This window comes from Pollachius pollachius (assembly GCF_949987615.1).
Source record: "Pollachius pollachius genome assembly, chromosome: 16".
Lineage (NCBI taxonomy): Eukaryota > Metazoa > Chordata > Actinopteri > Gadiformes > Gadidae > Pollachius > Pollachius pollachius.
The window spans coordinates 2,501-15,000 of NC_136949.1; the positions used below are offsets into that span (position 1 = coordinate 2,501).

Below are 12,500 nucleotides of genomic sequence, written 5' to 3' on the forward strand. Positions count from 1 at the left end.
AGAACAGAGCCCTCTTAGCCCCTCAATCACTCGCTTTACAGGACATTTAGAAACAAGTCCTGCAAAATGCTTCTGTAAAAACCACCCGGCCCAATCCATACGAACAAAGCCGCCGAGTGTGTGGAAGGAGACACGCCGAGTGTGTAGGAGACACACAGAGTGTGTGGAAGGAGACACGCCGAGTGTGTAGGAGACACACGAGTGTGTGGAAGGAGACACGCCGAGTGTGTGGAAGGACACACGCCGAGTGTGTGGAAGGACACACGCCGAGTGTGTAGGAGACACACCGAGTGTGTGGAAGGACACACACCGAATGTGTAGGAGACACACCGAGTGTGTGGAAGGACACACACCGAGTGTGTGGAAGGAGACACATTTTGTTTGCATGAAGCAACGCAAATCTGCTGCATGTTCGTTGCTCCACAACCTCAACGCCCATTCAGTGTGAAACTCAACCCCCGATATCCCTCCCAGCCCATAGGGTCCCTACCTCTGGCGTCCTGGTAGCTGTGGGTCTGCCCCGGGGGGCCCTTGGCCAGGGGCCCCAGCAGCGGTTTGGGCAGCCACAGCGAGTCGGGCCTCTGGTGGATCTTGGAGACGGAGAGCAGCCTCCGGCGGAGGCAGCCTTCGGCCCGGCGCGCCGCCGGGGCGGGGCTGGCGTCGGGGCTCAGGCGGTTGCCCATGGCGGGGGTCTGGACGGCTATCCCGGGGGCGGGGGGGGGGGGGCTCCTCATAGCGGGCGCTGTGCCAGCAGCTGACCTGCCGCTCCGAGGAGAGGCATCGCACGTATGTGATCATCTCCCCGGTTAAGAGCCGGCGCGGCCCCTCCCCCTGTGACCCTCCCCCTCCCTCCTTTTCTCTGGACCTCCCCCTAACTCCCCCAGTTCCTCACCAGGCCTCCCCCCCTCTGCTCCTCCCGTTCCTCCTCCTCAGGGCTGGAGGAGGAGGTGGGGGTGGAGATGGAGTTAGGTTAGCTGGGGACCCAAACCCCCAGCCCTCAGTCTCCGGTGCTCCTCCCTCCCTCCTCCCCTCCTCCCCCCCTCCCCTCCCTCCCTCTCCTTTCTGTCCGAGGCTGGGCCCTCTCGGGAGGCTCCTATTGAGGGGGGCCCCTCTCGGGGGCTTCCTATTGAGGGGGATTGATTTGCCTGACAAAGGAGGACCTGACGCCGTGTCGAGTCACCACTCTCATCCCCCGACCGACCCCGGACACATCCGAGCGCACAACACAACAACACAACAACACACCGAGCGGTCGCTCCTCTCCCCTCACCAGAGCTCGTGTAAAATCCGTGGGAAGTATTCAAAAAAGTTCAGACGCATAAAAAAATCAAAGAATAAAAAAGATCCACCACGAAAAATGTCCCCGGAAATTCCAAACGTCAAAGAGCAAAATCACACGGGCGGAGAGCTGTCAGAGAGCCAGCGGTGGCGGGGATGTTTGGGGTAGCGCTGCACTACGATGCTAACATGAACATCTGTTATTGCCCTGAAGCGGTGCACCAAAGGCTGGGTGGAGCGTGGTAGATCCCGGTCGGCTCTGAGGAGCCCTGAGAGAGGCAGAGGGCACGGAGGAACAATGGAGGCAGAGACCTCAGTCAACCTCCAGCGCTTGGATCTAAACAGAGGAGCCCTCTCTACAGGCCCTCTCTCTCTGGGTCATTCTCACCATGGCTCTCAGTGCCTCTCTCTCTGTCTCTCTCTCTCAGTGCCTCTCTCTCTGTCTCTCTCTCTCTGTATCTCTCTCTCTGTCTCTCTCTCTCAGTGCCTCTCTCTGTCTCTCTCTCTCTGTGTCTCTCTCTCTGTCTCTCTCTCTCAGTGCCTCTCTCTGTCTCTCTCTCTCTGTCTCTCAGTGCCTCTCTCTCTGTCTCTCTCTCTCTGTATCTCTCTCTCTGTATCTCTCTCTCTCAGTGCCTCTCTCTGTCTCTCTCTCTCTCTGTCTCTCTCTCTCAGTGCCTCTCTCTCTGTATCTCTCTCTCTGTATCTCTCTCTCTGTATCTCTGGGTCTCTCTGGTAGTCTGTTTCCCTCTCGCTCCGTTTCTCTTTCTGACTCTGTCTCTGTCTCTCTTTCGCTCTCTCTCTGTATCTATCTCTCTCTGTCTCTGTCAATTTCCAGTGGGCCATCCCCATAGCATTTCCTCCTCCTCCTCCTCCTCCTGGCCCCATCTTCCTCCCGTCCCAACTCCTCCTCTCCACTGCCGGTCTAATCTGTAAACCCAGATTATCCAGCGCATGGGCCACGACTCGAGCAGCACACACACATACACACACGCGCACACACACACACACAGCTACAGATAATTAACCAAGCAAATACTTGTGCGAGTGTGTGTGTGTGTGTGTGTGTGTCTGTGTGTGTGTTTGAGTGTGTGTGTGTGTGTGTGTGTGTGTGTGTGTGTGTGTTTGAGTGTGTGTGTGTTTGAGTGTGTTTGAGTGTGTGTGTGTGTGTGTGTGTGTGTGTGTGTGTGTGTGTGTTTGAGTGTGTTTGAGTGTGTGTGTGTGTGTGTGTGTAGCACCGTGCATCTTTGCCACGCTGTGCCCACAAGCAGTGACACACACACAGTCCTCTCTGAGCCGTGGTGCTGCCCCCTCACGGCGGACTGCATGATCCCACTGAGCTCATTAAGGGCGGGGCCTGGAGGTGAAGAGAGCTGATTGGCTGACGGATTGAAACGGACAGGTGGAGGTGTGAGAGAGGCCGCGGACAAACAGCCTGTGAGACAGGGCAAGATTAGCACGCTGATTGACAACGTGTGTGTGTGTGTGTGCGTGCGTGCGTGCGTGCGTGCGCGCTATTAATCAGCTTGGTTTTTGAGGTAGGCTTAGCTCTGATAAAGCCTGATAATGGCTGATTATCAATGATGGATTGGACTGGAGCAAATACAAAACTGCGGCCAGTTCAGGGTTATCCAAAACCCAGCTTAATACAGCCTAGTAACCTCATCTTCTATGTTGTCAATGTTTTATGAATCGTTTTTTACACACCTTTAGGTGTATAAATAAAGTACATTTAACTATGTCTCTAGCGCCACTAGAGTAAATGTCTCCCTCTAGTGGTAGGAAAAAGAAAGAACACACGCACTCAACCCCCCCGTACGCCCGTGTGTGTGTGTGTGTGTGTGTGTGTGTGTGTGTGTGTGTGTGTGTGTGTGTGTGTGTGTGTGTGTGTGTGTGTGTGTGTGCGTGAAACGGAAGTCTTTGGGAAACAATGGCCGAGTACAGCTCGGGTCCCTGCAGCACCCCCCCTGTGTCTGTCTCTGGCCCAGGAGGTCATCCCCCAGCCCACTGGGATCCCCCATTGTTCCCATTCCATTGTCTGACCCAACTTTCCAAAACATTGTTGTTCGACAAACCAACCCCACACTACACAGAACTCCCCCCCCGCCTCGGGAACTCAGGTTGGTAAAAAAGGACTTAGTATTGTCATTTAAAACACAACTGGGATAACCGGTAAGTTCATCCCTTACGGAGAGTAAAACAACTCAGCGAGCTATTGTTTTGGGAAGGAATTTGAGAAGAGTCGAGGGGGGGTTAATAACGATGGCTGGAACCTTTCCACCAGTTGTCTGTCTATCAAGACGAGAGAGAGAGAGCAAGAAGGAAAGGCAGAGAGAGAAAGTTGACTCACTGCCAATGAGAAGAGTCCGAGTCCACCTCTCTGCTGTTTCTTCTGCTTGTGATCAGCCTTCAGCAGGGTTAGGGTTAGGGTTAGGTTAGGTTAGGTTAACCCTAACCCTAACCCTAACCACTCTGCTGTTTCTTCTGCTTGTGATCAGCCTTCAGCAGGTCTTCAGCCCCATGGCTTAATGTTGGAGTGGTCTCCCCTGACAGTAGCTCCATCCTCCAACGGTTTGGGTTTCCCCCCGACTGCCCAGGCAAGCACGAAGCGGCCCTTTACCAGGAGCAGATATCAAGGCCCCAGGTCCCTAACCCTTAACTAGGAGCAGATATCAAGGCTGCAGGTCCCTAACCCTTTACCAGGAGCAGATATCAAGGCCCCAGGTCCCTAACCCTTAACCAGGAGCAGATATCAAGGCCCCAGGTCCCTAACCCTTTACCAGGAGCAGATATCAAGACCCCAGGTCCCTAACCCTTAACCAGGAGCAGATATCAAGGCCGCAGGTCCCTAACCCTTTACCAGGAGCAGATATCAAGGCCCCAGGTCCCTAACCCTTTACCAGGAGCAGATATCAAGGCCCCAGGTCCGTAACCCTTTACCAGGAGCAGATATCAAGGCCCCAGGTCCCTAACCCTTTACCAGGAGCAGATATCAAGGCCTCAGGTCCCTAACCCTTTACCAGGAGCAGATATCAAGGCCCCAGGTCCTTAACCCTTTACCAGGAGCAGATATCAAGGCCTCAGGCCCCTAACCCTAACCCTTTACCAGGAGCAGATATCAAGGCCCCAGGTCCCTAACCCTTTACCAGGAGCAGATATCAAGGCCTCAGGTCCCTAACCCTTTACCAGGATTAGATATCAAGGCCCCAGGTCCTTAACCCTTTACCAGGAGCTGATATCAAGGCCTCAGGTCCCTAACCCTACCCCTTTACCAGGAGCAGATAACAAGGCCTCAGGCCCTAACCCTAACCCTTTACCAGGAGCAGATAACAAGGCCCCAGGTCCCTAACCCTTTACCAGGAGCAGATAACAAGGCCTCAGGTCCCTAACCCTAACCCTTTACCAGGAGCAGATAACAAGGCCTCAGGTCCCTAACCCTTTACCAGGAGCAGATATCAAGGCCTCAGGTCCCTAACCCTAACCCTTTACCAGGAGCAGATATCAGGGGCCTCAGGTCCCTCACCCTAACCCTTTACCAGGAGCAGATAACAAGGCCCCAGGTCCCTAACCCTTTACCAGGAGCAGATATCAAGGCCCCAGGTCCCTAACCCTTTACCAGGAGCAGATATCAAGGCCCCAGGTCCCTAACCCTTTACCAGGAGCAGATATCAAGGCCTCAGGTCCCTAACCCTAACCCTTTACCAGGAGCAGATATCAAGGCCTCAGGTCCCCAGCCCTAAAGGTCGACCACATCACCTATAAAGGCTGCTATTCATCCATTAAACTAGTGGTCCTACACAAAAAGATGTGTTTTGGTTATATGTGTGTGTGTTGGTTCTGTGCATGTTGGTTCCGCGTGTGTGTTAGGTCTATATATGTTGGTTCTATGTGTGTGTTGGTTCTATGTGTATTGGTTCTGTGTGTGTTGGATCTATGTGTGTTTGCTCTGTGTGTCTTGGTACTCTGTGTGTGTGTTGGCTCTGTGTGTTGGTTCTATGTGTGTGTTGGCTCTCTGTGTGTGTTGGTTCTGTGTGTGTTGGCTCTGTGTGTGTATTGGTTCTATTTGTGTGTTGGTTCTCTGTGTGTTGGTTCTATGTGTGTGTGTTGGCTCGATGTGTGTTGGTTCTATGTGTGTGTTGGTTCTATGTGTGTTGGCTCTCTGTGTGTGTTGGTTCTCTGTGTGTTGGTTCTATTTGTGTTGGTTCTATGTGTGTTGGTTCTATGTGTGTGTGTTAGTTCTATGTGTGTTGGTTCTGTGTGTTGGCTCTCTGTGTGTGTTGGCTCTGTGTGTGTTAGTTTTATGTGTGTGTTGGTTCTATGTGTGTTGGTTATATGTGTGTTGGTTCTATGTGTGTTGGTTCTATGTGTGTGTGTCAGTTCTATGTGTGTTGGTTCTATGTGTGTTGGCTCTGTGTGTGTTGGTTCTATGTGTGTGTTGGTTCTATGTGTGTGTGTGTTGGTTCTATATGTGTTGGTTCTCTGTGTGTTGGTTCTATGTGTGTGTTGGTTCTATGTGTGTGTGTCGGTTCTATTTGTGTTGGTTCTGTGTGTTGGCTCTGTCTGGTTGGTTCTACGTGTGTTGGTTCTGTGTGTTGGCTCTCTATGTGTGTTGATTCTGTGTGTGTTGCTCTATGTGTGTTGGTTCTATGTGTGTGTGTTGGTTCTGTGTGTGTGTTGGTTCTCTGTGTGTTGGTTCTATGTGTGTGTGTTGGTTCTGTGTGTGTGTTGGTTCTCTGTGTGTTGGTTCTATGTGTGTTGGTTATATGTGTGTGTTGGTTCTATGTGTGTTGGTTCTATGTGTGTGTGTTGGCTCTATGTGTGTTGGTTCTGTGTGTGTTGCTCTATGTGTGTTGGTTCTATGTGTGTGTGTTGGTTCTGTGTGTGTGTTGGTTCTCTGTGTGTTGGTTCTATGTGTGTTGGTTCTCTGTGTGTTGTTTCTATGTGCAATGGTTCTATGTGTGTTGGTTCTATGTGTGTGTGTTGGTTCTCTGTGTGTTGGTTCTATGTGTGTTGGTTATATGTGTGTGTTGGTTCTATGTGTGTTGGTTCTATGTGTGTGTGTTGGCTCTATGTGTGTTGGTTCTGTGTGTGTTGCTCTATGTGTGTTGGTTCTATGTGTGTGTGTTGGTTCTGTGTGTGTGTTGGTTCTCTGTGTGTTGGTTCTATGTGTGTTGGTTCTCTGTGTGTTGTTTCTATGTGCAATGGTTCTATGTGTGTTGGTTCTATGTGTGTGTGTTGGTTCTCTGTGTGTTGGTTCTATGTGTGTCGGTTATATGTGTGTGTTGGTTCTATGTGTGTTGGTTCTATGTGTGTGTGTTGGCTCTATGTGTACTGGTTCTATGTGTGTGTTGGTTCTATGTGTGTTGGTTCTATGTGTGTTGGCTCTGTGTGTGTTGGTTCTATGTGTGTGTTGGCTCTGTGTGTTGGTTCTATTTGTGTGTTTTGGCTCTATGTGTGTTGGTTCTATGTGTGTTGGTTCTATGTGTGTTGGTTCTATGTGTGTTGGTTCTATGTGTGTTGGTTCTGTGTGTTGGTTCTATGTGTGTTGGTTCTGTGTGTGTTGGCTCTATGTTTGTTGGCTCTATGTGTGTTGGTTCTATTTGTGTGTTTTGGCTCTATGTGTGTTGGTTCTATGTGTGTTGGTTCTATGTGTGTGTTGGTTCTATGTGTGTTGGTTCTATGTGTGTTGGTTCTATGTGTGTTGGTTCTATGTGTGTTGGTCCTGTGTGTGTTGGTTCTCTGTGTGTTGGCTCTATGTTTGTTGGTTCTATGTGTGTTGGTTCTATGTGTGTTGGTTCTATGTGTGTGTGTTGGCTCTATGTGTACTGGTTCTATGTGTGTGTTGGTTCTATGTGTGTTGGTTCTATGTGTGTTGGCTCTGTGTGTGTTGGTTCTATGTGTGTGTTGGCTCTGTGTGTTGGTTCTATTTGTGTGTTTTGGCTCTATGTGTGTTGGTTCTATGTGTGTTGGTTCTATGTGTGTTGGTTCTATGTGTGTTGGTTCTGTGTGTTGGTTCTATGTGTGTTGGTTCTGTGTGTGTTGGCTCTATGTTTGTTGGCTCTATGTGTGTTGGTTCTATTTGTGTGTTTTGGCTCTATGTGTGTTGGTTCTATGTGTGTTGGTTCTATGTGTGTGTTGGTTCTATGTGTGTTGGTTCTATGTGTGTTGGTTCTATGTGTGTTGGTTCTATGTGTGTTGGTCCTGTGTGTGTTGGTTCTCTGTGTGTTGGCTCTATGTTTGTTGGTTCTATGTGGGTTGGTTCTATGTGTGTGTGTTGGTCCACAGGGTGTTGTGGGGGTCTGGTCTCTCTCTGGAGCCGACCGGACCCTCCACCACCACCAGGAGCAGGAGATCAACCGGTCCCCTCAGGGTCAGACGGCACAGGGGGCTCCTGCTCACCGATTGGCTAACGAGAGCCGGGGGGTGGCGCTAAAAACAGCTGTAAGCGCGTGCCTCTCGCGAAGGTCGAAGGTCACCAGCAGAGGATGGCCTCAGAGCGGGGGGGGCTCACGTGTTTCGCACCCTCCTGTGTCGCGGGCGGGGGTTCCAGAGACACGGTCCATTCAGCCATCGCCGCGGGTTACAGCCTCCGTTTAAGGGCGGAGTTAAATATAGGTTTAGGTGAGGTCGCCGACCCCGGGGCCCGATGGAGCCCTGAGGCCCGACACCGCGACCTCAAGGCCCCGGTGAACGCCGTCACGCACATTCTGAGGATTCAGTTCACACGCGCGGCGGTGTGCTACCGGCACACGCAGACATGTCCTCGGTCTCATGGAAAACCCACGGCATGGGCATGGAGACACGCAGGAAAATACACGCAGACACATCTCCAGGCATGATGCCAGAGAGCTGATACCTTTCATTGGAATGGCGAAGATCAATACTTCATAGGATGGGGAGGATATTTCAGCGATCTAATTCCAGCCGAACCACTGCCATGTCAAATCCCCTCTTGGGCTGGTCCATCATTGCAGACCCCTCTGAGAGGAGATGGAATGTTCCTCAATGATGAAGGAGAGGCGTGGAGTGATTCACACACACCCTAACTCCCTTGTCTGTGTAAGGGAAAAGTAAACACACATCTGTCACAACCACTAGCACATCTCCCTCTATGCCTCATATAAAGTGTGTAACCCCCCTCCCGGAGCTTCTCCAGGGGGCTGTAAGCCCCTCTCAGGAGGACACACGGCTGCACTCTGGAGCATGTCTGTAGGATGACTTAAGCGTAGTCATGGCGATGTAAGAGGGAAGATCATCCAGGGAAGCCTCACCCTCCACATGAGATACAGCCACTGGCTCCAGTCAACGCAGGCCCAATCTAAACCCGGTGATACTAAAAGTCCCTAGCCTGGGTTATCAGTGGATTCATGTGAATAGAGTGTATTTACACGCCAGAACACACAGACAGCTGAGGAACACATCAGAGTGTTCCTCTGACTAGAGGCTACAGAGAAACATCTTGTTCCGTTGAAACAATCGAAACAAAACAATGCATCCTGCGCTGATACGGTCGCACGGCGGGGCGGACGGATTAGATTACATCATTTTGGGGAGCCGTGATGTTTCAGAAAATACCGAAGTGTTTTTGCAATCGGAGCGACTACTTCCCCAGATGATATCGGGCCGGTAGCGCCGCAGAAACAACAAGCCTCCTGGCACTGTCTGCAGAGATACGGACGGACGTACTTTCAAAGACCACACTAACAAAGTGTAACACCAGATTAAAAGTAGTTTATTACTCGACTAAAGACTTATGTTTGGTGCAGTTCAGATTCGGGGCTGATTTTTGGGTCTGTGTGTGTTTTACTGAGAGGCTTAGGGAGGAGAATTCCATAAATCACCTAAATTAACAGAAAGAATCTTTCAGAAATGTGCAAAAATAAAGAAAGAAAATGAACAAAAGCCCACTCTTGGCCAAGACGTTTAAATAGTGGGGGGGTGGGAGGGGACACAGAGTTTTCTCTCCCTTGCAATGTCTCTCGCCCGGCTAGCTAATGGTCAACACATGGAATGACTGCAGCCTTTAGCAGCTGTTACTGTGGATAACACACACACACACACACGCTGCAATGAAGCAGTGAACTCCACATGTGTATACGTCAGTCACAACAGAGAAATGTAGAGACACTTTCCCGCTGCAATCACAAAGAGTTGCACTAACGTGAACAATCAAAGGAAGCCAGTCTGGCACCTAACCCCTGAGGAAGCATCCTAACCCAAAGGAAGCATCCTAACCCCTGAGGAAGCATCCTAACCCTGAGGAAGCATCCTAACCCCTAAGGAAGCACCTAACCCCTGAGGAAGCATCCTAACCCTAAGGAAGCATCTAACCCCTGAGGAAGCATCCTAACCCTAAGGAAGCACCTAACCCCTGAGGAAGCATCTAACCCCTGAGGAAGCACCTAACCCTAAGGAAGCATCCTAACCCTGAGGAAGCATCCTAACCCCTGAGGAAGCATCCTAACCCTAAGGAAGCATCCTAACCCCTGAGGAAGCATCCTAACCCCTGAGGAAGCATCCTAAACCTAAGGAAGCACCAAACCCTGAGGAAGCATCCTAACCCCTGAAGAAGCATCCTAACCCTGAGGAAGCATCCTAACCCCTGAGGAAGCATCCTAACCCTGAGGAAGCATCCTAACCCCTTAGGAAGCATCCTAACCCCTGAGGAAGCATCCTAACCCCTGAGGAAGCATCCTAACCCTAAGGAAGCATCCTAACCCCTGAGGAAGCATCCTAACCCCTGAGGAAGCATCCTAACCCTGAGGAAGCACCTAACCCTGAGGAAGCATCTAACCCTGAGGAAGCATCCTAACCCCTGAGGAAGCACCTAACCCTAAGGAAGCATCCTAACCCCTGAGGAAGCACCTAACCCCTGAAGAAGCACCTAACCCCTGAGGAAGCATCCTAACCCTAAGGAAGCACCTAACCCTGAGGAAGCATCCTAACCCCTAAGGAAGCATCCTAACCCTGAGTAAGCATCCTAACCCTAAGGAAGCACCTAACCCCTGAGGAAGCATCCTAAGCCTGAGGAAGCATCTAACCCCTGAGGAAGCACCTAACCCCTGAGGAAGCATCTAACCCTGAGGAAGCATTCTAACCCTGAGGAAGCATCCTAACCCCTGAGGAAGCATCCTAACCCTGAGGAAGCATCCTAACCCTGAGGAAGCATCCTAACCCTGAGGAAGCATCCTAACCCTGAGGAAGCACCTAACCCTGAGGAAGCATCCTAACCCTGAGGAGTTTGGTTCAAGTCGAGGAAACAACAGTGTCAGCGTTTGGAGTAACCTGACCAACGCACCCCTTGCCCCAGAGGGGTAATGTCCACAAAGCCTTTCCTTTGTCTCACACAAACACAAGTTAACACACACACACACACACACACACACACACACACACACAGTATCTTACCTTTCAAACAGAACATGGCTGCAGGCGGATTCCTGCTGCATGGATCCACAGAGCGGTCAGCGCATCAAGCAGCCACACCAACCCTCTCTCTCTCCTCCTCCACACGTCTCCTCCCTCCTCCTCCTCCTCCTTTACTCCCTGCTGAGCTCCACCACGCCTCGGTCAGAGTCCGGGAGTAAACCTCTCGCTCACTTCACACACTTTCCCCTCTCGGTGTCTCTCGGCCCCTCTCCTGCTCTCTCACTCGCCCGACTTCCATCCCTCTCTCCGCATGCACACACACACACACACACACTCACACATGCGTGCACACACAAGCACCGGTAGGGGCAGCCAGCCAACTAGCACACTGCAGGATGCAGCGCTGTAAACTCCACCCGCAGCCATTCCTCCCTCTCTCTCTCTCTTTGTCTCTCTACCACACAGATGCTGTGGACAGTTCTGGAAGGGAGAGCCCCGGCTTGGCTAAGAGACAGAGCTTTTGTCACCCCCCACACTCCCAGCCCCACCCCTCCAAGATATGTCTCCTCCACGACGATACAAACGGACACAAACGGTCCTTCTTTCTCCCCGTCTGTCGCAGACAGATTGGGAAATAATCAGGGCTAGCAAAAGGAAAACGCACAAAACACACACAAACTCATGCAAGACACACAAGTGTAGGACATATAATAAACAAAGTTTGACATTCTTTTGTGTGTTGTTTTGTGTGTCAAAAGAAGTACAACATCAGTCACGGACAAACACACACAATCACATGCCTACACAAAAGCACGCCCACAAACACAACAACATGCATACACACAAGTAAGCAAACGCACACACACACAAACACACTAAACCAGTGTAGACCAGCGATTGTGGTAAAGTTGTGCGGTCAGCAGTTCAGAGTGAGTCCTAGCCCCCCCCAGGCCCATTGTTCCCCGGTAGAACCTAATCTCTTTAATCCCCGGCCGCCCGCCCCGTTCAACAGGTCGTTATCAGACATCAGTCAGGGGCGCTCCTCCCTCCTCGCTCCCCGCTACAAACGCTCCTCGCCACGCTCCAACGGGTTCTCAATATCCGCCTGCCCGCCATTTCACTTCACTCACAGCCGATGAAACGGTAAATGGAGTGCGTTTATCCAGCGCTTTTCTAACCAGTGGCCACTCAAAGGACTTTCCATCGCCTAGCACCAACCCATTCATTCACACCCCGACGGCGGAGTCAGCCACGCAGGGCGCCAGCCAGCTCATCGGGAGCAGTCAGGGTGAGCCATCTTGCTCAGGGACACCTAGACACTAGGAGGAGCCGGGGATCCAACTAGCAACCTTCCAGATACCAATCAATACGCTCTACCTCCTGAGCCCCAAATGGATGAAAGGAAATGGATGCAACGGATTGAAGAGATTTGACCGAAGAAGTCATTCTTGGCCCGGTTCATCCTTTCCCTGTGTCCTCCTCCCTGCACGGTTCTTTAATCACTCCATCATACACGAGAATGACCAGCAGAAGACGTTCATTGATTCACGCCAACACTAACCCTTTACAGGCTGTGTAAGGCGACACAAAAAGGAGGAAAAACACAACCAATGAGTTTAAAGTTGCTTTGGTGGTCGAAAACCAAGCGAGAGAGGCTATTGATTAGTTGTAACGAGGCCCTGTAACGACTTTATCTGAGGCTGCTGCCAACCATCAGCAACACAGGGTTAAACAGGTTGGAACCGGTCCAGAAAAGAACACAACAGAACTCCTAGTTAAGAGGCAATCGTTAGTGTCCATTAAACCAGATGGGTCAATCAGGGAGGGTACAATGAGTGAGACAGGCAAGGTGTACA

The 12,500-nt window shown here is 51.2% G+C and overlaps 1 protein-coding gene across 1 annotated transcript in view; it reads right to left on the reverse strand.

The window, feature by feature from the left end:
* Positions 1 to 1,392: 1,392 nt before the first annotated feature.
* Positions 1,393 to 12,500, reverse strand: part of LOC307088269 (uncharacterized protein) — a gene marked incomplete at its 3' end in the record, with an annotated part of 57,742 nt that continues 46,634 nt past the window's right edge. Inside the window, exon 3 of the mRNA XM_079754119.1 lies at positions 1,393 to 1,547. Within this exon, the coding sequence (XP_079610245.1) occupies positions 1,393 to 1,547 (155 nt within the window). The remainder of the gene's footprint in view (positions 1,548 to 12,500) is intronic.